Raw genomic sequence first — 24,676 nt, forward strand, 5'->3', positions numbered from 1 at the left:
GTTAAAGGTGCACTCAGTCATTGATTTCCTTAAACTCCTAAAGACATGAATTGCAATTTTGCAATATAACAGTTATATCAGTAACCTTATAAAAGCTGTTTTAATCCACATGGGGAGGGTCTGCACATGTTAGAATCACATGAAAAGCCAAATACTACTCGTATAATCTCAATAACCATCCTGTTATTTGACACTTTCATTCAATGATTAAAGTTATCATGGCTGACTGTGAATTTAAAATTTCTACAATGGCATCCGAAACTGAAAATTATTGATTTTAAATGATGCTGCATCTTAGCCGCTATGACACAAAGACAAAAGTTACTGAGTGCACCTTTAACATGGTTTCTGTGTGATAAAATGATCATGGATTTACCAGCATTACTGCGTTTAACAGATTACAGGGTTTACCGGCGTTACATTGTCACAATAATATTGGATATATACTTTCACATGTAAGGTAAGTAATTGAATTTACCACACTAAAACATTTTAAAACATATACTGTAATGTTTGCCTTTCTGCTGTACTTTTGAAACTGTGTGTATTATAATGTATATGGATTGTCCCTCAGCTAGGAACCATATATTGTTACATTTTAGTTGATATAAGCTCAAATGTTTTTAGTTTGCTATGTGGTACTGCAACTATAAAGAGGTGATATTTACATAGATAATAATTACATAATAGATTTCCCCAAATTATTTCCTCTTCTTTGAGTTATCCAGAATATATAAATGTTATTGTTATTTTAAAGTAATTTGCTTAAAACTTTAATGCTCATCCTGACCGTATACATTATTAAATGTCAAACTAAAGTTGTGCATTGTACTCCCAGAGTTCTTTGAGGAATGTATCTGTGCTGCAGAGATTGAGGCCAAGCTACCAGCCATCATGAAGAATGCAGTATATCTGCATAAAGCTGCTGCTCGCCGCATCAAAAGCTGCCGTATTCAGCGTCGGGCCTCAAGGCAGCACTGGTGTAAGCGTAAACATTCACAGGTGCACATAGTATGAATTTTGTAAAATGTGACAGAGCAATGCTGGAAATTAATAGTGGCCATGAAATTGTCCAAAATAGGCCTTGAAACTCTTAAAAATTACCCTCCTATTTTATTAAAAAAGGATACTTCCCTTTGGTATTCGCAGTAATTTTTGACCGGAAGAGTCAGATGTGTAGAACTAATTTTTTTTTTTTGTGTGTGTGTGATGATGATAATGATCCAATTTCTTCTTCCCTGAAGTAAGAGCAAAAAAAATTAATTTTAAGAAAATTTTGGAATATAATGCTATTTTTGTGTTATTTACATGTACATTTCTAAACTGTACCATTAATTTGCATTTACAAATGAGCAAACGTTTAAAAAATTAATTCAGAACCTACATTTCAATAAGTTGAAACATAAAGAAAATATGAATTTGTGACATCTGGAAAGTATTCACAGCACTTCACTTTTTCCACATTTTGTTATGTTACAGCCTTACTCCAAAATGTATTAAATTCATAATTTTCCTCAAAATTCTACAAACAATACCCCATAATGACTGTAACGATCCCTGGTTGTCTGCCCCGTGTTTTTCGTGTCACCGTCACCATGTTCCAGTCTGTCATTGTTCGCACCTGTTTATCGTTTGTAATCATCCTGTCCTTGTGTATTTAAACCCTGCTGTTCCTCCATTCCCTTGTCGTTTGTTGTCTCAACTGTTCTGATGTCGCTGATGTTCCCGTGTTCCGATGTTCGCTCCCATGCCTGTCTTTCCGTGTTCATTCCTGCCGTGTTTTCCCAGTTCGTGTGCCCGTGAATGTTTCGTGTTTTAGTTTCTGTTTGCCCATCGTGGTTATTTCCTTTGTTCCAGTCTTGCTTGTTTTACTTTGTCTTCATTAAAACCCGCACGTAGATCCAAACTCCTTGTCTGACTCATCCTGCACTCATAACAATGACAAAGTGAAAGATGTTTATTTGAAATCTTTGCAAATTTACAAAAAATAAAAAACAAAAAAATTACATGTACATAAGTATTCACAGCCTTTGCTCAATACTTTGTTGAAGATGGGGAGCGTCAGTGCACAGCCATTTTCAGATCTCTCCAGAGATATAATCAGGTTCAAGTCTGGGCTCTGGCTGGGCCACTCAAGGACATTCCAAGAGTTGTCCCGTAGCCACTCCTTTGTTATCTTGGCTGTGTGCTTAGGGTCATTGTCCTGTTGGAAGATGAACCTTCGCCCCAGTCTGAGGTCCAGAGCGCTCTGGAGCAGGTTTTCATCAAGGATGTCTCTGTACATTGCTGCATTCATCTTTCCCTCGATCCTGACTAGTCTCCCAGTTCCTGCCACTGAAAAACATCCCCACAGCATGATGCTGCCACCACCATGCTTCACTGTAGTGATGGTATTGGCCAGGTGATGAACAGTGCCTGGTTTCCTCCAGACATGACGCTTGCCATTCAGGCCAAAGAGATCAATCTTTGTTTCATCAGACCAGAGAATTTTGTTTCTCATGGTCGGAGAGTCCTTCAGGTGCCTTTTGGCAAACTCCAGGCGGGCTGTCATGTGCCTTTTACTGAGGAGTGGCTTCCGTCTGGCCACTCTACCATACAGGCCTGATGGGTGGAGTGCTGCTGAGATGGTTGTTCTTCTGGAAGGTTCTCCTCCCTCCACAGAGAAACACTGGAGCTCTGTCAGAGTGACCATTGGGTTCTTGGTCACCTCCCTGACTAAGGCCCTTCTCCACCGATTGCTCAGTTTGGCCGGGCGGCCAGCTTATGGAAGAATCTTTGTGGTTCCAAACTTCCATTTATGGATGATGGAGGCCACTGGGCTCATTGGGACCTTCAATGCTGCAGACATTTTTCTGTACCCTTCCCCAGATCTGTGCCTCAATACAATCCTGTCTCGGAGGTCATCAGACAATTCCTTGGACTTCATGGCTTTGTTTTTGCTCTGACATGCACTGTTAACTATGGAACCTTATATATACACAGGTGTGTGCCTTTCCAAATCATGTCCAATCAACTGAATTTACCACAGGTGGACTCCACTCAAGTTGTAGAACAGCTCAAGGATGATCAGTGGAAACAGGATGCACCTGAGCTCAATTTTTGAGTGTCATGGCAAAGGCTGTGAATACTTATGTACATGTGATTTATTTTATTTTTTTTAGTAAATTTGCAAATATTTCAAACAAAATTCTTTCATGTTGCCATTATGGGGTATTGTTTGTAGAATTTTGAGGAAAATAATGAATATAATTCATTTTGGAATAAGGCTGTAACATAACAAAATGTGGAAAAAGTGAAGCGCTGTGAATACTTTCCGGATGCACTGTAAATTGGAGGCACATTGCTGCCATCTGGTGAACAAAATATAAATATCTTGAATATAAGTATCTTGAAAAACATGTCATGTCAGTAACAACCAGAAGACAGCTGTAGCCACCTACTGTGTTGTCTGACGGCTTGTTGTAATCTCATTTTATATTTTATCCGAAGATATGTACAGTTGAAGTCAGAAGTCATTAAAACACATTTTTTTAACCACTCCAAAGATTTAATATTAGCAATCTATAGTTTTGTCAAGTCGTTTAGGACATCTACTTTGTGCATGACACAAGTAATTTTTCCAACTATTGTTTACAGACAGATTGTTTCACTTTTAATTGACTATATTACAATTCCAGTGGGTGAGAATCTAACTAAATTAACACTAAATTACACTAAATTAACCGTGCCTTTTAAGCAGCTTGGAAAATTCCAGAAAATTATGTCAAGTCTTTTGGCAATTAGCTTCTGATAGGAGGTGTACTGAACTGAAGGTTTACATGTGGACATAGTTTAAGGCCTACCTTCAAACTCAGTGCCTCTTTGCTTGATATCATGGGAAAATCAAAAGAAATCAGCCAAGAACTCTTTTTTTTTTTTGTGGACATCCACAAGTCTGGTTCATCCTTGGGAGTAATTTCCAAATGCCTGAAGGTACCACGTTCATCTGCACAAACAACAGTCAAAGTATAAACACCATGGGACCACGCAGCCATCATACCACTCTGGAAGGAGACGCATTCTGTCTCCTAGAGATGAACGTAATTTGGTGCGAAAAGTGGAAATCAATCCCAGAACAACAGCAAAGGACCTTGTGAAGATGCTGGAGGAAACAGATAGACAAGTATCTATATCCACAGTAAAAAAAGTCCTATATCGACATAACCTGTAAGGCTGCTCAGCAATGAAAATGCCACTGCCTCAAAACCGTTATAAAAAAGACAGACTACAGTTTGCAAGTGCACATGGGGACAAAGATCTTACTTTTTGGAGAAATGTCCTCCCGTCTAATGAAACAAAAATTGTATTGTTGGGCCATAATGACCATCGTTATGTTTGGAGGAAAAAGGGTGAGGCTTGCAAGCTGAAGAACACCATCCCAACCGTGAAGCATAGGGGTGGCAGCATCATGTTGTGGGGGTGCTTTGCTGCAAGAGGGACTGGTGCACTTCACAAAAAAGATGGCATCATGAGGAAGGAAAATTATGTGGATATATTGAAGACATCAACCAGAAAGTTAAAGCACGGTTGCAAATGGGTCTTGGAGCCATGACCCCAAGCATACCTCCAAAGTTGTGGCAGTTGTTAAGGGTAACAATTTCAAGTTATTGGAATGGCCATCACAAAGCCCTGACCTCAATCTGATAGAAAATATTTGGGCAGAAATGAAAAAGCATGTGTGAGCAAGGAGGCCTACAAACCTGACTCAGTTACACCAGTTCTGTCTGGAGGAATGGGCCAAAATTCCAGCAAATTATTGTGAGAAGCTTGTGGAAGGCTACCCAAAATGTTTGACCCAAGTTAAACAATATAAAGGCAATGCTACCAAATACTAACAAAGTGTATGTAAACTTCAGACCCACTGGGAATGTGATGAAATAAATAGAAGCTGAAATAAATTATTCTCTCTACTATTATTCTGACATTTCACAATCTTAAAATAAAGTAGTGATCCTAACTGACATAAGACAGGGAAAGTTTCTACGATTTTTAGGAAGTTTAGGAATTTAAAATCTCAGTTTTTACAGTTAACGTCATTATGCTTGCAATCAAACCCAACCATGGTGTTACAAAGGAAAGGAAATACCATTAATTATTTCAAACATAAAAATTTAATAACTCAAAGTAAATGCGTAATAATCTCAAGAACGAGCAGAAATGAACTGCAAAATTCTGAAAATTCAATTAGAATATAAAACAGAAGTACTGTATAGGAGTAAACATTTAGCAATTTCAAACTTTCTATAGTAAAAAGTTATTTTGCAAACATGTGTGTGCACTGCAAAATATTATTATTATTGTCTTGTTTTCTAGTAAAAACGTTTAAATATTCTTAAAACGCGAATAATTTACTTGACAAGCAAACTGCCATTACATTTGAAGTCTTATACAATTTTTTCTTGTTTTAAGCATACATCTCACTAATTTGATTAGATTGTCTCAAATCTAATCAAATGAGTGAGATATATGCTTAAAACAAGAAAAAATTGTTTTCCAATGAGGTAAGAAAAATAAACTTAATTAAAAGAAAAACTAATTTATTTTGCTTACCCCATTGTCGCGCACATGTGTGTGTATGTTTTAGGGTCTCACCCTTTAATTTCTGTCTGTTTTTGTCTGCATTGTGGCTGCTGTAATATTGTTTATTGTTAGCTCATAATACCTAATGCATTGGCTGAATTTATCAAATAAACCTTAATATAAAGTTACCAGTTTATCTAACATATCTAATAAATCATTTTAAAGAAGATGGGATGTGTGCCTTTATTGCTTTAAAAAAGTAATGGGGTGCCACTTTGTACCCTATTTGTGGAAAATGTCAAGAGGAAACTTTATATTAATCTAAACAATGCGTTTGTGCTGGCATTCTGAAAAACCATAACTTTGAGAAGCACTCACGCTGGCTCTAAATTCAAAGTTACATTTAATTTCTTCAATTAAATTAACTCACTCCATCACCTAATTAAAATGCTCTTCCCTCTTATTTCCTGTATGCAGTGAAGCACTCTCAGTCATTTGCCTCCTCACACGGTGAAGTGCCCAGTTTAGACGAGCTGAAAGAAACTGCCATTCTTCTGACTTCAGACAGTTGTTTGAGACAGCGTGTCTACAAGATCATCACCCGCCAGGAGACTGTTCAGTCTGACGACTAACAATACTATGCCTGTTTGACTGATAGACCAATAGGGAGGGAGTGGGAGTTGTTGTGTAATCCTGGGTTTCTCTTATGCAACTGTATGTCAATGTTTGGGGAAAGTTCAACAGTCATATTTCAGAAAGGGGAATCTTAATTGTATATGTAGAGCACTGTAGAATCATATAACTAGACATACAAAGATATTCAAAATCTTTAAAAAAATATATAGATACTTTTAATCACATTTAGGTGAAAACAATTTATACATTAAAAATGAACAGGTCTGTTGTAACTATATACCCTTCACAGCCTATTAATTAAAATGTAGATGAAAAGTAGAAAATTAAATGCACAAAGTAATTTGGCCTCTAAAATTATAGATGAAGTGTTTAATTTTTGTCCCACTAGTGTCACTTAATGGAATTGCAAAAATAATGTTTTCAAACAGGTTTCCCGAACACTCCCCCATCTGCTAATGGTTGGAAAACAGGTTGTTCCATCCCAAAGTCATGCTGTTGGCAATGTAGCTATGTTGGGTTCATCAGTGGCCTATGTCACAAAGCAGGATTAAGCAGCTAGCTAGAAAAGTTTAAACGTAGTTTGAGCGAACTCTGAATTTGCGGTACAAGTAAAATTGATAGGCTTTCTTCAGGATTCCTCACCATAGTAACACCCTAATCGGCTAACCTGCTCAGGGGCAGGTTATGTTCCCCGATCATAGATCTCATCCAGATACTGGACCAATCAGCTGTGAGCAAAGGGACAGTCACTCCCCCCAGTGTCTATCACTCCAATTTAAAGTGCACTTCAACGAGACAATTTTAGAAATTTACAAAATAAGCTATTTATGATCATTATTTATTGCACTGGTTTAAAGACACTTTACTTTTCCCCAACCATTTTCCCACACTGGCCATAAAATATGTATGAATAAATAAACAATTGAAATGCCAAAACATGATTATATAATTTCAAGTAAGTTATTAATACAATATCAATAATGATTGAAATACTTTAAAATATAAAAACGTAATATCTCTACAATATACTGTAGATATATCAGAAAAGTGTGAATGCCACCCAAACCCCTTCTTATAGGATTTGCTGGCAGAGATGCCATGAACATACAGTATTTCATTTTAAGTTCAATAAAAGCACACTGGTACACCAAATATGTCTTTATTGTGTCTTATGCTGCTAGAAAGAACAAATAAGTATTTATTAGTGCATACCATCTACTCATTTTCTTGTTTTTGTTATTCAGTAGTGTATTAACATCTAATAGTATTACATTATATTAAGTTAGTCATTTAAATGACTACTAAAGCTTTTAATTTCCATTTTTTAACATTTCAAATCAAGATATTAAACTTTTAAAATTACATGCCATCTTGTTCTTGTTGTGGACCTATATAAAGTTACTTTCATATTGACATATTATCTATTTTAATAGACAGACATTAAGATTTTTTTCGTGCTCTTGCTGCAGCAGAACCAGTGTTTCCTCTTGCAGTGCAAATGCCATTAAATTCTTTATCATTTACTAGTGATCCTCTGTGCTGTGTGAATGTATTATAATTATTCATGATTTCATAGAGATTAGTTGTGTAAATGTTTCGATTGATCATATTTTTTAACGTCCTCTTGTGCTGTGTTATATCTGTGTTTAATTTCTTATAATTGATCATAGTTTGTGTAAACATCTTCAGCGGAGAAGTAAATCTCGCTGACTCTCTCACGAGACGTGACACTCGATAGGCTTTTCCCTTGATACATATTAATGAGCATGTGGACTAATCATAACATTGGGATCAAACTCTGAATAGACCTTTTCAGACTCCCGGTTTTGGAACGTGGAAGTAAACGCTTGCAGGGTAAATTTTTTATTTTCACTTACCCATTTGCTCCAAGACCAAAAGAAAAAAATCCATCATTACATTCGAATGACTTTCCAGAAGAGGAAAAATAGAGAGTGGTGAATTAAAACAGTAAAATGGGAAAAGATGCAACATATACTGTCACTCTCTCCGCAGCTGTAATAGAACCCCCTCACAGCCAAGGCTGTAGAATTGGCTTGAATACTGGTGATGTTGCAGCTTGAAGCATCTACATGATCATGGTATAAATATTGGGGGAGTGTGATGAGGAGGAGGAAGGTCGGGCGGGCCATGAATACGGATGCCTGGCCCCCAATCAGGCTAATCAGCCGAGGAGAGGGATAAGTGCAGCGAATGCTGCAGTTCGGGAGAGAGAGAGAGCCACATGCAGCTGCCATGTGAGTGTTTCGCTCCCGAATTAGCCCGATTGGGGGCCGGGCGTGCATAGTCACAGCCCGCCCCACCCTCCTCCTCGTCACAGGGGGGTTGTACTTGTTTGTTTTGATCATTGGTTAACTAAAACCAATCCTGGAATCCAGAATTTAAGTCTTTTTTTTGTGATAAATGGCACAGCTTGATGATTTCAAAATGTTTTGATAGCGCCACACTGATTATACTTTTTAGGGTAATCAGCCTAATGATTAATCATACCTGTCTCTGCATATTAAAGTGGGATAGGAGAGAGAATTTTATAGTATATATATATATATATATATATATATATATATATATATATATATATATAAATAATTATATTATTATAAAGTACCACAAACACCAAAATAAATTCACACACCACCTTTAAAATTAAATTATGGTATTTATGTTAAAAGCTATCCTGAAGCCTAAGGAACTACAAGTATTTTACATTGACCCTTCCAAAGACATAAAAAAAAAGGTTGGAAATTATTTCTCCTTTATTTTTTTATAGTGATTTATGCAACATAACTGTCTACATTCAGGCCTTTGAGATAACTAACAATTAAACAGTAATTAGTAATTGTCTATTAACTGTTTGTCACTAAGCAGCACCACTACTGCATTTGCTTTCATTTAAATAGCCCCTCAAATTTAACCAGCAATGCATAACAGCAACACAAATGAAATGGTATCTTTTGGGATTTTATGTTGTTAAAAGCAGTGTTGATGTGTGATCTTGTATAACCTTTAAGCAGCATAGCTTCAGTGTTTATAGTGTTTATCAGTGTTAGCCTTCCAATTGCGTCATGCTTAGCTGAGTCACTGCCAGAAAGGGAATAAGGGGCCTGTGATCAAATTGAAATGTTTTTTGCAGTCTCTTAGGGTATATTTAACTGAATCAGCCTCACGGATGTCAACGCCATCTTGTCCACTCCAAACCTGTGTCAGAAGAGACAAACCGGAGTCAATTATTTCATAGAAGCTTGACACTTGTTTATCGAATAATAAAATAATAATACTTAGGCTGCAGAGGACATGCATACAAATGCTTTAAGGCTGACCTCTCTTGAGGATAAAAAATGTTTGCAATAATCTTTTAAATAATTGCATTAATTTTCCAAACAGCCCATACTTCGAAGGATTAAAAAACTTGACAGTTTCTGTTCAGAATCTAGACTGCTGTACAGTTGAAAAACCCTGTGACAGATGGCTGGCGTGATAAGCATCACTATGGGTTAAGCTCTCATAGAACCACTGCAGTGCTTTTCACACAGAAATTGATGCTCTCCATAAATCCTGTCCTCTAGATTTGTACCAGGATGACATAGCACTTTTAGAAACACGAGAGCTGGTTAACTGATGCAATGTGTAGCTTCTCATTTCTTAAACAACCATGTCGGAAGACGTGTCCCATGGTCATGGAAAAGATGTTACTGTGTTTCAGAAGGGGAAAATGATTGGTATGCATCAAGCAAAGAAAACAACTAAGGAGATTGCTGAAATCACTGGTATTGGGTTAAGAACTGTCCAACGCATTATTAAAACCTGGAAGGATGGTGGTGAACCGTCAGCTTCACGAAGAAATGTGGTTGGAAAACAATCTTGAATGATCATGATCAGAGGTCACTAAAACGCTTGGTGAAGACAAATTGTAAAAAAATAGACAGTATAACTCACGGTATGTTTCATTTTGAATGTAAGAGCATTTCCACATGCACAATGCGATGAGATCTTAGAGGATTGGGACTTAACAGCTGTGTGGCCACAAGTGGTTAATCGGAAAAATGACTACAATTTGCTAGAGAGCATAAAGACTGGACTATGGAGCAATGGACAAAGGTCATGTTGTCTGATGAGTCCAGATTTACCCTTTTCCAAAGCAATAGATGCATCAGGGTCATCGACAATTCAGGGTCTAGGCTCAGCAACATTATGCGGCAATAAAATGAAGTCAGTTGATTACCTGAATGTACTGAATGACCAGGTTATCCCATAAATAGATTTTTTGTATTCCCTGATGGCACGGGCATATTCCAGGACAACAATGCCACTATTCATCCAGCTCAAATTGTGAAAGTGGTTCAGGGAGCATGAGGAATCATTTTCACACATGAATTGGTCACCACAGAGTCCTGACCTTAACCCCATTAAAGGTTTTGGGATGTGCTGGAGAAGACTTTACAGATTGTTTCGACTCTCCAGTCATCAATACAAGATCTCTGCCAAAAAAATGTATAACTCTGGATGGAGGTAAATGTTGTGATGTTGCATAAGGTTGTCTAAACAATTCCACGATGAATGCGTGCCGTAATCAAAGCTTAAGGTGGTCCAATGGAAATTAAACTATGCAACTGACAAGGCAGTGTATTTCTGCAGTATATAGTATGTACAGTATGCAAATTTTCTATATGCAATGTCTCAGTACCTGACACCACAATTCAACATGAACGACTTGACCTTTCATTTCCACTGTGACGTATGAACTGCAAGTAAACTGTGATTTTTAAAGGTGCACTTATGCCGAGTTTACACTACACGATTTTAAGCCAGATTTTCGCTCGCCGACAGCTTTGTGGAGATTGCCGACAAAAGCCTGAAATCGTGGGCATATCGGAGCTCGCTCCTGTGAGCGACGATCGCAATGTATGAATTATAAAAGACACGATTTAAGGGAAACGCTGACGCGTCGCCGATGTCAGTGATATATCTAGGCTGTTTAATATCTGGACCAGTCTGCTACTCCAAATCGTGCAGTGTGAAATATGTTTTGACTGAATAAAACAGCAATGTTGACCTACAGCCAATGAGAGAGCAAGAAACGGCACGGGAAGTTTCAGTGGGAGGAGTCCTGATGTACCAGCGGTATCAAGAAACTCTAATTGGACCGAAGAAATGGAGGAAAAAAGATGTGGAACATTGGCAGGAACACCAGTGGCTATTTGATGTTTCCTCTGAACTGTACCACAACCGGGTGGAGAAAGAGAAGAGTTGGAGAGAAATCACAAATTCTCTTGGACAGTCAGGAAAGCAAATAGGTAGATTTTTTAGAAGGAGGTACTTTTTCATAGTTTAACCAATAAAATATATGATGCCATGACTTAAATGACAAGACAGACAGTTGAGTAATATGAATGGTACCACAATCCTACGTCTTTGAAAGTCGTGTAGTGTGTAGGAGCCATTAGTAACTCAAAAGTTTGTGTCATCTTGGACCTACAGTGACACCTAGCAGTGTGGATGCAGCATCATACAAAATCAATAGATTTTAGTTACCGATGCCATTGTAGAAATTCACTATACACAGTCAGCCATGTGTATAAGAATGTGTGCAATATCAAGGCGGTTACTGAAACTAAGCCAGTTGTATTTGGCTGGTCATGTGATTCTAAAATGGCAGCCCCAATAAGGAGAACATCTCCATGTAGAATAAAACAGCTTTTGTAAGGTTACCAATTTGTCGGGGGTCTTCATCTCATGTGATTGGTCATGATTTTAAACACTGTTAATTTCTTTAGGTGTAAAACTATTTTAATGAGGAAAGAATTATTTAGTACACTATTACTTAGTTAACTTCAATAATTTGGTTCATTATCTGACTGAACTGCCAAAAGTTAGGACAGTTTTACAAAAATAAATTAAAAGTACAAAATAACTATTTCACAAGTGAAAACTGGACTCCACTCACATGCAACATGCTGAGGTAATTTGACAACAATGTAACATATTAATGTTTGAATCATTATCATTGCATAATGCTTACTTATCATTTTTCAGTAGTATACAGTGTATACTGTGCAGTATTCAGATAAAGTAAGCTAAAATTACATTCTGAACACAGTTGAATGGTAAATAGAATGCTCAAAATTAAGTTTATTTAAGACAAGAAAAAAGAAAAGAGATAAAAGAACAGAAAATAAGAAATCAAACAAACCTGGATTAGTGCAGGTGATGTCAGTGTGGATTTGAGAACTGATGGTTTTGTTGCTGATCAAAAGCTCCTGTGCTTCATCAGCAACTATACTGTGCTGAGATCATTCTTTGTCATGACCTTACTCCCGGCTGTAATGCTGGGTCAGCAATTCACTGAAGTTTGGTTTAAACAGTCAAGTCATGGCTCACCCTCTTACAACCTAGATTCCTAAAACAAGGTTTTCCCTAAAATAAAGCCAGCCTTAGAAAGAAGCCATCTCTGTTGCCATAGTGCCAAGCTTCCTGGTAAACAATGAACTCTTTATATACTAAATAGTACAGTTCCCAAAGCAACATGTCTGCCAAGTACCGAAAAAAGGACATTCATGCCCAAACAAATGAGTATCCACACATATTGTAAGCACAAAGTTCTGAGAATAATAAAATAAATCTGAAAAAATATTTCTTCACATGACATGATGAAAATAATCTAGCATCAGGAATAAAGGAATACAAATATGAATCTTTTTATATGACACTTGAGGGCACAATCAGCTAAATTGTTGCTGTGGTTTGGAGATGAGGCTAGCATGTAGGCTCTAGCACAGCTTATTTCTAGACAGATGTGCATGGAAAGAGCAAACAAGTTGAACTTTAAAGAGCTCACTTCTCAACTAAATTTGCTTTTAACTGAGCCTCCAGGGCCATCTTGTCAAATGTGCGCATATTTGTCTCTTCGCGGACACGGTCCCGCACATGGAAAGAGGCACGTGCCACTGATCTGGCGCTTTCCAACACTGCACGCTTTTCTCTGAAAATCTGTTCACTTTTTTCTAGTTTGCGCTCAATGGACTGCAGCAATTCTAGGCGGCGCAGTTTCTCCTCCTCCTCCACACGCTGACGGTTAAGCCTTTGAAGCCGTTCCTTTTCCTGCCTGCTCTGCACTGCACGTTGAGCCTTCTCCCTTGCCCGCTCTTCGGCCATTTGTGTGGCTTGTTGTGCTCGCTTTTCTGATTCCTTTGACTTTGCCTCCATCTGTTCTTTTTGTTGCTGCTCACGTTTCTCAGCGGCCAGACGTGCTCTCTGGATCTGCTTCTCTTCTCGCTTAGCTTTCTCCTTTAACTCTTGCCCACGTCGTTCCTGTATTTGCTCGTAGTTTTCTAGGGACTTATTTAGTTTCTCCTCTGCTGTCCTACGTGCTTCTTCACGCTCGTCCACTTCACGTCTTGCAATCTCTTGTATAAGAGCTGCATGGCGCCTTTTCTCAGCACGGTTGAGTCCACGACGCTCTTCTTGAATTTGGTGTTCTCGCTCTTGTCGCTTCAGCTCAGCGATGGTCAGTTTCTCCTTGAGGAGCAGTTTCTCCTGCTCAACCATGGCTGCTCGCTCCTCATCCAGAGCTTTAAGGTTCTGTTCCTGTAGTGCCTTCTTCTGTTTCTCCTCGCGAGCAGTCTGTTGCAGCTTCTGTAACCTGCTGCGCTCTTGTTGCTCGGCCAGCTCCCGCCAACGCTCCTCACTTTCAACCACCTGGCGAAGCTTTACTTGTGCAGCTTCTCGCTCCTGCTGGCTAAGCCAGCGCTGCCGAGTGGAAACTTGTGACTGCCATGCACGCTGACACTGCTGCACAGCCCTCTGTTTCTCCTGATCTTCACGCTCCCGTCGCAGTTCTTCTAGTCTGCGCTCACTGTCCCATTGTAGGTGTGCTACATAGCGAGTTTGACTCATTATGTCCTCCTCTTGGTATCTAGCTAGCATTAATGCAGCAATCTTTTGATCACGTTCTGGAACAGCTTTAAGTCCACGACGTTTCACCTCCTTTACAATGCGCTCCACTTTTTGCAATGTCTGTGGAGAGTGGCTAAGGTCTCCCAAGCTCAAACTGCGACCCATCAGGGAGTTCAAAGTAGCTAAAGTGCGAGCATGAGGGCTTGATGTCTTAGCCCAGTGATCTCTACCATCCCAGCTATATGATGAGGAAGTGGATTCTGAGGAGGTACATGTGGTAGTTGTGGTGGTAGTTGATGAAACAGTAGAGGTGTAAATCCTGTCACGCCTTCTTTGCAAAGACTCCAGCGAGTGGCTTCTGCATCTAACCTTTGATTTGGAAATGACATGTCCATTTTGCTGTGCAAATGGAGTAGTGCTGGCACTGGCAGGACTATGGACAGCAGATCTTGACACTATTGGAGCAAGAGAAGTCGATGTCCTTGGAAAAGAAGGTTTTGGTATTGATCTGGGGAAAGTATTTGCAGCTTTTGTGGGAGTAATGGAGGTTTTCTTTGGGCCCTGCCCTGCTGGAGCAGACTGTATTGACCGTTGGATCACTGAGCCTGGAGGTTTTCCCTCAAGTTCTGCTTCGGGAGAAGACTTGGGCTTTTTTACAGATGTTCCTTTAGAAGTGTGATCAGAGTTTACCGAACTAAATTTTGAGACAAGAGGACAGCTGGATGCTGAACTTTTTGTAAGCTTTCCTGATCCTGATGTTGTACATTTAGGGGTTGTTGATGTGGACATTTTTTTGGATACACCACTACAAGCAGGTGACATTTTAGGAGCTGGCCCTGAACTAGTTAAACTGTGATTGGCTTGCTGAGACAATCCAGCATTAATAGGATCTTGTGACTTCTCTGAAGCCATCAAACTACTGTTGTTGTTGAGAGCTGCCTGTAGAATCCATCTTTTTTCCTCTCTAATAATTCGCTCTCTCTCCTCTCTGCACTGTCGTAGTTTAGCATGTCTATCTCTCTCGTATATCTCAAACATTCCAGTGGCGACACGCATGCTGTGACCGGGTGCCTCGCGGGCAAAATCAGACAGTGGTCGTTGGAGAAGTTCCACAGGTTTCACCCCACAGCGTGCGCATGCCTCAAGTGAGCGAGGGCTTGTCAGAACATAACGGCTGCCTTCTGCAGCAGGCGAGTAAAAATTGAAAAGATCCAGATGAAGTTTTACCTCTTCTGGTTGACTGTTCTGGTTGTTTTGTGGCTGTTGTAGTTCTTCAGAGCTCGGTACGGGTTCAGGACTGGGTTCTGTCTGCAGACTGAAATCCACACCAGCATCTTTCTCTCTATTATCAACTTGTTCAGGTAGAAATGGTGCTTCAGAGGCTGCATCAGGGGTTTCAAACTGTGTCTCTCTGAATTTACTCTGGTCATCAGGTTCCAATGGCTCCACCATGGTTTGCTAAACAGAAGAGACAGAGAGAATGTGAATACTGCAGTGCTTCAGTGACAGTGCTGGATAAGACCACAAGCAGATTTTCAAGAGTTGGAAACACAGGGATTATATTTTCTGCCTAGAGATCAAAGCGTAAGAGTGCAATTTAAGGTTAAGGGACGCATCTGTATGTGATGACAATTCACTGCCATAGGGCGATTACATAAGATTAGACATGCATGCTGGGCAACTGTAATAGACTCAAATGCGTTAGCTATTTTTTGAGTCAGTGATTCAGATGCAACCATGCATGCATGCATGTAAAATCATTTTAATCTGTCTGTCTGTCTGTCAGTCTTCTATCTATCTATCTATCTATCTATCTATCTATCTATCTATCTATCTATCTATCTATCTATCTATCTATCTATCTATCTATCTATCTATTACCCCTCCCCCTTTGATGCAGTTACTCGGGCATTAACAGAATGCCTTTGACTAGTGTAACCTTTATTTCCTGTACATTTAAGTAATTACCTGTATTACAAAATATGCTAATATAAACATAATAACTGCACAGGCCTATGATACAAAATGTAAAAAAGGCCTCAACCTTAGCTAAATTTGTTCGATGTTGAAATGCCAGTATTTTTGAGTCAGGTTTTGTTTATTCACATTAGTATCGCAATGATCGCAAACCTCAATAAAAAAATGGAAGAAAAAAAACATTCTTCTTTACATAGTAAACATAGTTCTCTAAGCCACCGAAAGACAGAGGTTGTTGGTAAACAGTGTAAGGACAAGACATGTCGTATATGTGTAGCTTAACAACATGCAAAGCATTTAGTGAATAATATCTAGAACGATGCTTTTATTTGGAACTGAATAGAGTGTACACCCTAACACCAAGCGCAATAACATCTGATTGCAAGCGGGGCAATGCGCTAGAAATCAGTTGCCCAGTAACAGCGCAAGGCGATATTTAGCAAAAAAATATCAAAACCACATAAAAGAGTCTTACCACAATCACTTTTCACGCATTCAGAGCGGATTGGGTCTCTGATATTTCCTCTCTTCCTCATCGAATGTTCTTTTTGATTATGTGGTCGGTTCGCGTCTGGTTCTTTCCCTCAGTAATCTCTCCACCTGCTGTGTGACACTGTAATCCCCGGCCGTCGAGCATCCGCGCTCCGCCTCCGTGTGACAGCACTGCGTTCTAAACATATTGCACAGATTCAACCCTTTGTCCCAGTGTTATCTATTGCCCACGGCGAGAAAACAACGGCGAATGTGGGGCAATTCTGTATTTCATAAAGGAGGCTGTCATTATGAGTATGCTTAAGGATGGTGATGTGTTGTTGTTTAGTTATTTGTATTAATGTGTGATGTGTGTGTGTGTGTGCGTGCGTGCGTGCGTGCGTGCGGATGATTTTGGTAATTGTATCTGAATTATGAACGTAGGTGAGTCTGCGGGTAGGTTTTCCACTATTTGACTAAAAGCAGTTCATATTTGATTATATTACTTATATTCAATTAAAAAAGTTTGGAATAAAGTACAGATTTTGCTGTTTCGGATGGAATTTGGTACTTTAATTCACCAAAGTGGCATTCAACTGATCACAAAGTATAGTCTGATGTAAAAAACACCACCATCACTATTAAAGTAAAATAAATAATAATAATTTAAATCTGTTGAATGCCACTTTAGTGAATAAATGTACCAATTTCGTTCCATAAGAGCAAAATCTATATATTATTCCAATTTTATCTGTGCAGGTATATAATTGAGCATACGTTATTGATGTGTGTGTGTGTGTGTGTGTGTGTGTGTGTGTGTGTGTGTGTGCGTGCGTGTATGTGTGTGTGTGTCAGCGTGTATTTATCACTTTGTGGGGACCAAATGTCCCCATAAGGATAGTAAAACCCGACGTTTTGTCGGTCCCCATGAGGAAAACAGCTTATAAATCATACTAAATTATGTTTTTTGAAAATGTAAAAATGCAGAAAGTTTTCTGTGAGGGTTAGGTTTAGGGGTAGGGTTAGGTTTAGGGGATAGCATATAAAGTTTGTACAGTATAAAAACCATTATGTCTATGGAAAGTCCCCATAAAACATGGAAACACTACGTGTGTGTGTGTGTGTGTGTGTGTGTGTGTGTGTGTGTGTGTGTATTTGTTTTCCAAGTAGGCTTAAATATTCATTGTAATTCTGCTTCTTTTTCTTTTTGAATTAGATTAATATTTTAAAATGGTCTTTTCATTGTACTGAATACAAGCATACACAAGGGGGCGCCATATGCATAAAGATCAGGAGGGACACTGTGCTCAGTGGCTACACATTTTTGCAACTAAGGTAAGTGTCCTTACTGTTTAGATCAGAGCATTAGGCTTTTAGACATGGTTTTATAATTTAAAACCTAAAAGAAAAATACACTTTTTTTTTGTGGGACTTTTTACTTAAATATATATATTTTCTTTAAAATAAATGCCACTAATGTTATGACATATTTAGTTGTAGTACAAAGGTCTTTCCATTGTCTCATTGCAGGGAGTTTTGTTTGGAGAACCTTTAAAGAGTTACTGACCACATTTGCTTTTAGAGTGTGCAGCACTTTAGTAGATTGTGAAAGCCAGTGCGTCTCCTTACATTACTCCCTATTATTTGGTTTAAGAAGCAAATAGGCAAGTTACAATAAAAAATTAAAAATACATGAGGTTGCACAGTATTACACCATAGGCATGTTATTGATAAATTTTGACATGAATAAATATAGGAAGCAGCAATGTTACAAATGCTGTTTCAAATGATCTGGAATCAACCATCTAACCTACATATAGAAAAACAGCATCTATCATCATTTTCTGACAATAAATATTCCTGAATTTGTGATGATTTACATTTTACTTGTGTAATTCTTATTACAGAATACATTTTCTGACAAATATTTAAAAAAAAAAATCCAAGCCAAGCCAAATAATAATAATAAAACTCATTACTGTAATGTATTACAACAATACAGATATGCAGTTATCTTGTTAATTATTGTGTCTATCCACAATTATTTTAATCATACATTAATTAAATAATAAATAAAAAAATAATTATTTTGTTATTTTAATGATAATTGAAATGCTTAATTGTCTAAATAACATAAAACTGCAAATAAATCTTGATGGGCTACTAAAAAAGAGATTAATCCAACCAAAATGAATTATTGTATCACCACTATCCTTGTTTCTGCACAATTATGTTAAATTAAATTCAAAAACAAACCCAGTGTGTGTTTTGTTTTCTGGGTGCGTCTGAAGAGGTCGCCCGCAGGAAACACTCCAGAGAACAGGATTAGATAACTAGGAGGAATATGTGGTGGTGATGACCCACTAAACGTTTGACCCAGTAGAGGAACACTGCGAGTTTAATTGACCCCATGGACTCTATCAGAAAAGCTGTGAGTAAGGGGTGACATCAGGGAATGTTCTGGCCACCTTCTCATTTGAGGGCATGGGATCTGAAAGGGTGAGGTTATAGGAGACTGTGACTGCACAGTTCACTAGTACAATGGTATGCCCCACAAACTATGCTGGGGGTGGCGGTCACAGAGAGGTTGCTTGTTGTGGTTATGGAACTCTAAATTTGGTTGTAACACATAGAAAAGTTTAAATGCTTAAATCGAGACACAACCGCATTTTATTTTCTTATTTAGGTTGAGTTTCAGTTATGAGCACAATTAGCTGATTAAATATCAATTTCTTCACAAACTATGATCCAATGTCCAAATTCCTGCTAAAAAACATGTATATAATTACGTTTTATTTTTCATATATCAAAGAGATGATTCAACAAATATAGAACATGAACTAGAACATTACTTCAACACTGAAATGTCAGGAGACACAACTGGCTGTCAAACACATGCTGATCTACACATAACACATAATCTGCACATAAGCTACACATTGGTATTTTTTCAGTCACCTTTTGAGTCTAAATAGATGCACAACTTACATAATTTCAGTACACCCAAATGACAATAGCCAAATCATACGGTTCTTGTGTTTCACTTGCTATAGTTTACTTCCATACTGCTTCTTAGTCTAATAGAAATGCCAAATGTAAATCAAGCCAATCACTGACACATCAGTGCCACACTGAGTAAGAAATAGCCTGTATAAAATGTATGTGTAGACACATATGGGATACTGATAATTTAACATTGTCACACAGAAAATTTATGCGTAGTAGTCATTTGTATGAATATAGTACTCATTTGTCTTTTAAACAAATAAATATACTGTGATAGTAAACTTACTGTATATAGATATGAAATAATCATAAAGATATGATTTCTGTAAGGTCTAAACTATTACATATCTTGGGTCTTTAATGCCGCTATACACATTTGGTAAGTAAGCTGTAAAATAATATCCATTGTTATTGTTTTACTAATATGCTTTTCTTTGGTACATACACTATGGAAAGCCAAATTATCTTTTATTATTCCCAGAATTCCTCATCATAGTTTCATTTTTACTAGTAAGAATTCCAATTACAGAGCTCCCTAATTGAACTTTAACTAGTAAGAATACCATTTAGAATGGTAGAATACCTCTTACTTGTTGTAAGGTTTCATTGACTCCTATTCATTTTTAATTACAGAGCTCTGAAAATGAATTATTACTAGTAATAATATAATTGTAGAGTTCTGGAGTTTCAATTCTTACTAGTAAAAATCTATTGTAGAGCTCTCTAATTCAATTACAGAGCTCTGCAGTTAATTTCTTAGCAATTGCAGAGTTCTCTAATTGAAAATGATACTAGTAGAAATGTAATTGTAGAGCTCTTTAATTGCATTCTTACTAGTAAGAAAGTAATTGCAGTGCTCTACAATAACAATTGTTACTAGTAAAAATAGTTTTTGTTGTAAAGAGTTGTAGAGCTCTCTATTCAGTGTTCTATCTCATTATAGTAATCACGCCTCATTTGATATTTATCTGCCTTAGAATTGTTAGACAGGAAATGTATATTATTACATTCAGTATCATTTATTTTGTCTTGGGTCTCCAGGTGAGGTAGGGAGTTTGGAGGGAGAGAGAGAAAATGTAAGAGTATATTATTATACAGAAGATTTATAAAAAATATTATATTAAAATCATAACCATTTATATTATGTAAGCTGGGCTGTTTTCGACATGCCCCATATCCACTTATGGTGCAATTTTATTTGTGTCTGCGATTTTGTAGTGGTGTCCTAATTTGTTTACTATGTGCAGTATGTTAACTGACCCTCAGTGAACTGTGATTTCATATGTGCATCCAATGTACACTTGTCGAAGGTATATTGCCTATGATCCATCACAGGAATAGAAAGTCATTGATTGATTAAAATATTTATGTTACGACATTGTTATGATTATGCAGATGTAATCATAAAGATTATTTATTTTTATTTTCCATTAACTTAATAGCAAGAGATTTATTATTATTATTATTATTAATTTACTGAGTTGACATTATTATCAACTCAGAAGTCTGTATGTACACTGTGAAAATTACAATTTGCTAGCATTTGGTAACATGCAATGCTTTCAATTAGATTGCTATAAGGCCACATGAGGGCGCTATGCGATTGTTATCTTCACTCTTCTGGATTCAGCTCTGCCCAGCTTGGAAAGAAAGTTTAAAGATACTAAATAATAAATAAGCACATACCCTTGTTCATATGTGTGTATTCTTGTTGTATGCAATTAAAAGGTTTGCTAAATAAGCTTAAAAATGTTTAAATAATCGAAAAATATTTAATGCTAATATTTAACCCACCACGCATGGCCTTTATTTTGAAACATAGGCTAACCTTAGGCGGGATTTGAAAAGGGTAAATAATCGCTTCTGCTTTGAATCTCGAGAATACAAGTTTTTACTAGTATGAATGCAATTGTAGAGCTCTGTAATTGACATTTTTATTAGCAAAAAATCAGTTGGAGAGCTCTGTTATTGATTTATTGCTAGTTAGAATGGAACTGCAGGGCGCTTTAATTGAAAATCTTACTAGTGTGAATGCATTTGCAGAGATCCGTAATTGGAATTCGTACTAGTAAAACAAATTATTGTAGAGCTCTGCGTTTGCAATTCTAACTAGTAAGAATGTAATTTCAGAGCTCTGTAATTGGAATACTTGCTAGTGAGATTAAATTAGAGAGCTCTTTAATAGGAATTCTTACTAGAATTTTTTTTAATTATGTTGAATCGGCTTGCCATATATTCAGTTTGTTTTATATGATTTAAACACTGTTAATAAATTCGCTGTTTATTAACGTTTTGGACTGTTTATGGGTCAAATTAAAGCACATGCAAAGCGTGCTAGTGACGAACCTTTACAAGCTTGTAAACCTGTTTCATGTATATTTGCATAGTGTTTTCCTCAAAAATATCGTTATTATACTTGATATATATTTTATGTGCCATTTATCCATGAAAGTGTTATATTTATACATATTTATGAGTTATAAACTACTGTGTGCGCGCATGCGCACTAACGCATTAGACAGAGCCATGTCAACAGCTCGCTGATTAGGTGTCAGGTTTCAGCCACTGTGTTGAAGCGATACAGAGTGCATATTTGTATTTAATGTCACATCTTCTCTTCTATTATTTATTAATAGTTTGTAGCTATTCTTAATCTATTTGTTATTAATTGCTATTATTATATTTATTGTTATTATGTTACACTGCATATACTTCTGCTTTGCATTATATTTTCTATCTTTTAGAAAACCACACAAATATGCATACTCAAGCAAACAAAGCTCAACTGCATCGTTGTATTGAGTGTGGTGACAATAAATGGGTTATTCCCGAACCCCATCAGTTCTACTTTGTCGTATCTTACCCCATGCCATGCCTTGTTATCCACCGGCATACAACATAAAAAAAAAATTATAAAAATAAATAAATAAATAAATAAATATATATATATGCAGCTTTTATGAGCTCATATTAATTGAGAGACTACATGGAATAATTCTATTTTTGATATTAAAACTGAGAAGAGATATATTTTATTCAGTTATTTCCCTAATACATTACATGTAGTTAAACCTCACAATTTTGATTAACAGAGATATAAGCAATGATTACGCTTTATGATTACACTGACATAATTAAAAAAGGGTTGCCTCCTTCCTAATTTCTTCTATATTTCATACTAAATTGTTTTAGATCATTAAACAAGATATTACATAAAACAAAGGCAACCTGAGTAAACACAAACTATATTTTTCATAACATTTTGGTTTTTTTTTTTTAAGAAAAAAGTTATCCAACACCTATATTAACCATGTGAAACTAACTACCCCCTTAAACTTAATAGCTGGTTGTGCCACCTTTAGCAGCAACAACTGCAACTAAACGCTTCCGATAACTGGAGATTAGTCTTTCACAACGCTGTGGTGGAATTTTGGCCCCCTCATCTTTGCAGAACTGCTTTAGTTCAGCCACATTGGAGAGTTTTCGAGCATCAACTGCCCATTTAAGGTCCTGCCACAGCATCTCAATTGGGTTCAAGTCAGGACATTGACTAGGACACTCCAAAAATTGAATTTAGCTTCTTTTGAGACATTCAGAGGTGGACTTACTCCTATGCTTTGGATCATTGTCTTGCTGCATAATCCAGTTGAGTTTGAGCTTCAACTCATATGACGTTCTCCTTTAAGATTTTCTGGTAGAGAACAGAATTCATGCTTTCCTCAATTATTGCAAGTCGCCCTGAAGCAGCAAAGCCACATCATCACACTACCATCACCTTGCTTAACGGTAGGTATGATGTCCTTTTTTGTGGAATTCTGTGATTGATTTACACCAGATATAACGGGACCCCTGTCTTCCAAATATTTCCTCTTTTGACTCATCAGTCCACAGAACATTCTCCCAAAAGGTTTGAGGATCATCAAGGTATGTTTTGGCCAAATTCAGACAAGCCTTAATGTTCTTATGGGTTAGCAGTGGTTTTTGCCGTGCAACTTTTCCATGGATGGCATTTTTGGCCAGTGTCTTTCTGATATGGGAGTCCTGAACATTGACCTTTATTGATGCGAGAGAGGCCAGCAGTTCCTTGAATGTTATCCTAGGCATTTATGTGACTTCCAGTATGAATCGTCACTTTGCTCTTGGAAGAATTTTGGAAGGTCGGCCACTTCTTGGAAGGTTTAATACTGTTCCAGGTTTTCTCCATTTAGAGATAATGGCTCTCACTGTGGTTCTGTGGAGTCCAGACTGATGCATTTCAATCACCTTTTTTCCTCATAATTTCTGGAATTTCTTTCGACCTTGGCATGGTGTGCTACTGAGTGAGACATTTTGCCAACTTCATGCTGCTAAACAAGTTCTATTTAGGTGTTGATTTGATTGAACAGGGCTGGCAGTAATCAGACCCGTGTGTGTCTATTCCAGCTGAACCCCATTATTAATGCAGTTTAGTAGATTTGGGAATTTAGTAACAATGGGGGGCAAATACTTTTTCACACAGGCCCTTTTGGTATAGGATAACTTTTTGCTTCAATAAATAACATTATCACTTAAAAACTGTCATGAAAAAATCATGGAGTGTTGAGATCCTTTCAAAATTTGGTTAAACTTTTTGGGATTCCCATCTCAGTTCTATAGGTATTTAAAGCTGCGCCTCCTGCCCTGTACTGTTTTTGGGAGTGGTTCACACCCTCCCTAATGTGGCTATACTCTGGAAGTGGTGATTACTACTTTTGGACAAGGTCTTGAGGCATCAGTGTATTACTCTCTGATAATCAGAGTCTGGGGGATGGAGATTTACCTTCTCTTAAGAGATTATGGGAGAAAGATCTAAACTTGGGCTAGGATTCTAAACAACGTCAAATCTGCATCTAGAGATGCAAAGGTTCACCTTATGCAATTTAAGATTTCACATAGAGTCTATTGGACCCCCTCTAGATTGCATAGACTTGGTCTTCAAGACACACCCACATGCTGACGATGTGAATCAGAAGATGGATACACAACCCATGTCTTTTGGGGATGTGTTAAGATTCAAGAATTGTAGTTGAAGATTCAGAGTTTTATGTGCAAGGTTTTGGCCTCTCAGTATCTTTGGACTCATTATCTTAGGAGATGG

At 37.5% G+C, this 24,676-nt stretch overlaps 2 protein-coding genes across 2 annotated transcripts in view; one reads left to right on the forward strand and one right to left on the reverse strand.

Annotated features, from left to right (window-relative positions):
• Positions 1-7,335, forward strand: part of LOC127657257 (pleckstrin homology domain-containing family D member 1-like) — a 32,358-nt gene extending 25,023 nt beyond the window's left edge. The window contains exons 12-13 of the mRNA XM_052145976.1: positions 839-982; positions 6,037-7,335. Coding sequence (XP_052001936.1) covers positions 839-982; positions 6,037-6,191 — 299 coding nt within the window. The 3' untranslated portion in view covers positions 6,192-7,335. The remainder of the gene's footprint in view (positions 1-838; positions 983-6,036) is intronic.
• Positions 7,336-8,914: 1,579 nt separating this feature from the next.
• On the reverse strand, positions 8,915-16,707 carry LOC127657135 (coiled-coil domain-containing protein 177-like). Its single transcript, XM_052145799.1, has 3 exons — positions 16,559-16,707; positions 12,404-15,564; positions 8,915-9,411 (listed from the first exon to the last, which is right to left on the reverse strand). The coding sequence occupies exon 2, from the start codon at positions 15,556-15,558 to the stop codon at positions 13,045-13,047; it is 2,514 nt and encodes an 837-aa protein (XP_052001759.1). The 5' UTR covers positions 15,559-15,564; positions 16,559-16,707; the 3' UTR covers positions 8,915-9,411; positions 12,404-13,044.
• Positions 16,708-24,676: the final 7,969 nt, after the last annotated feature.

The sequence above is a fragment of the Xyrauchen texanus genome, chromosome 16 (assembly GCF_025860055.1).
Source record: "Xyrauchen texanus isolate HMW12.3.18 chromosome 16, RBS_HiC_50CHRs, whole genome shotgun sequence".
NCBI lineage: Eukaryota > Metazoa > Chordata > Actinopteri > Cypriniformes > Catostomidae > Xyrauchen > Xyrauchen texanus.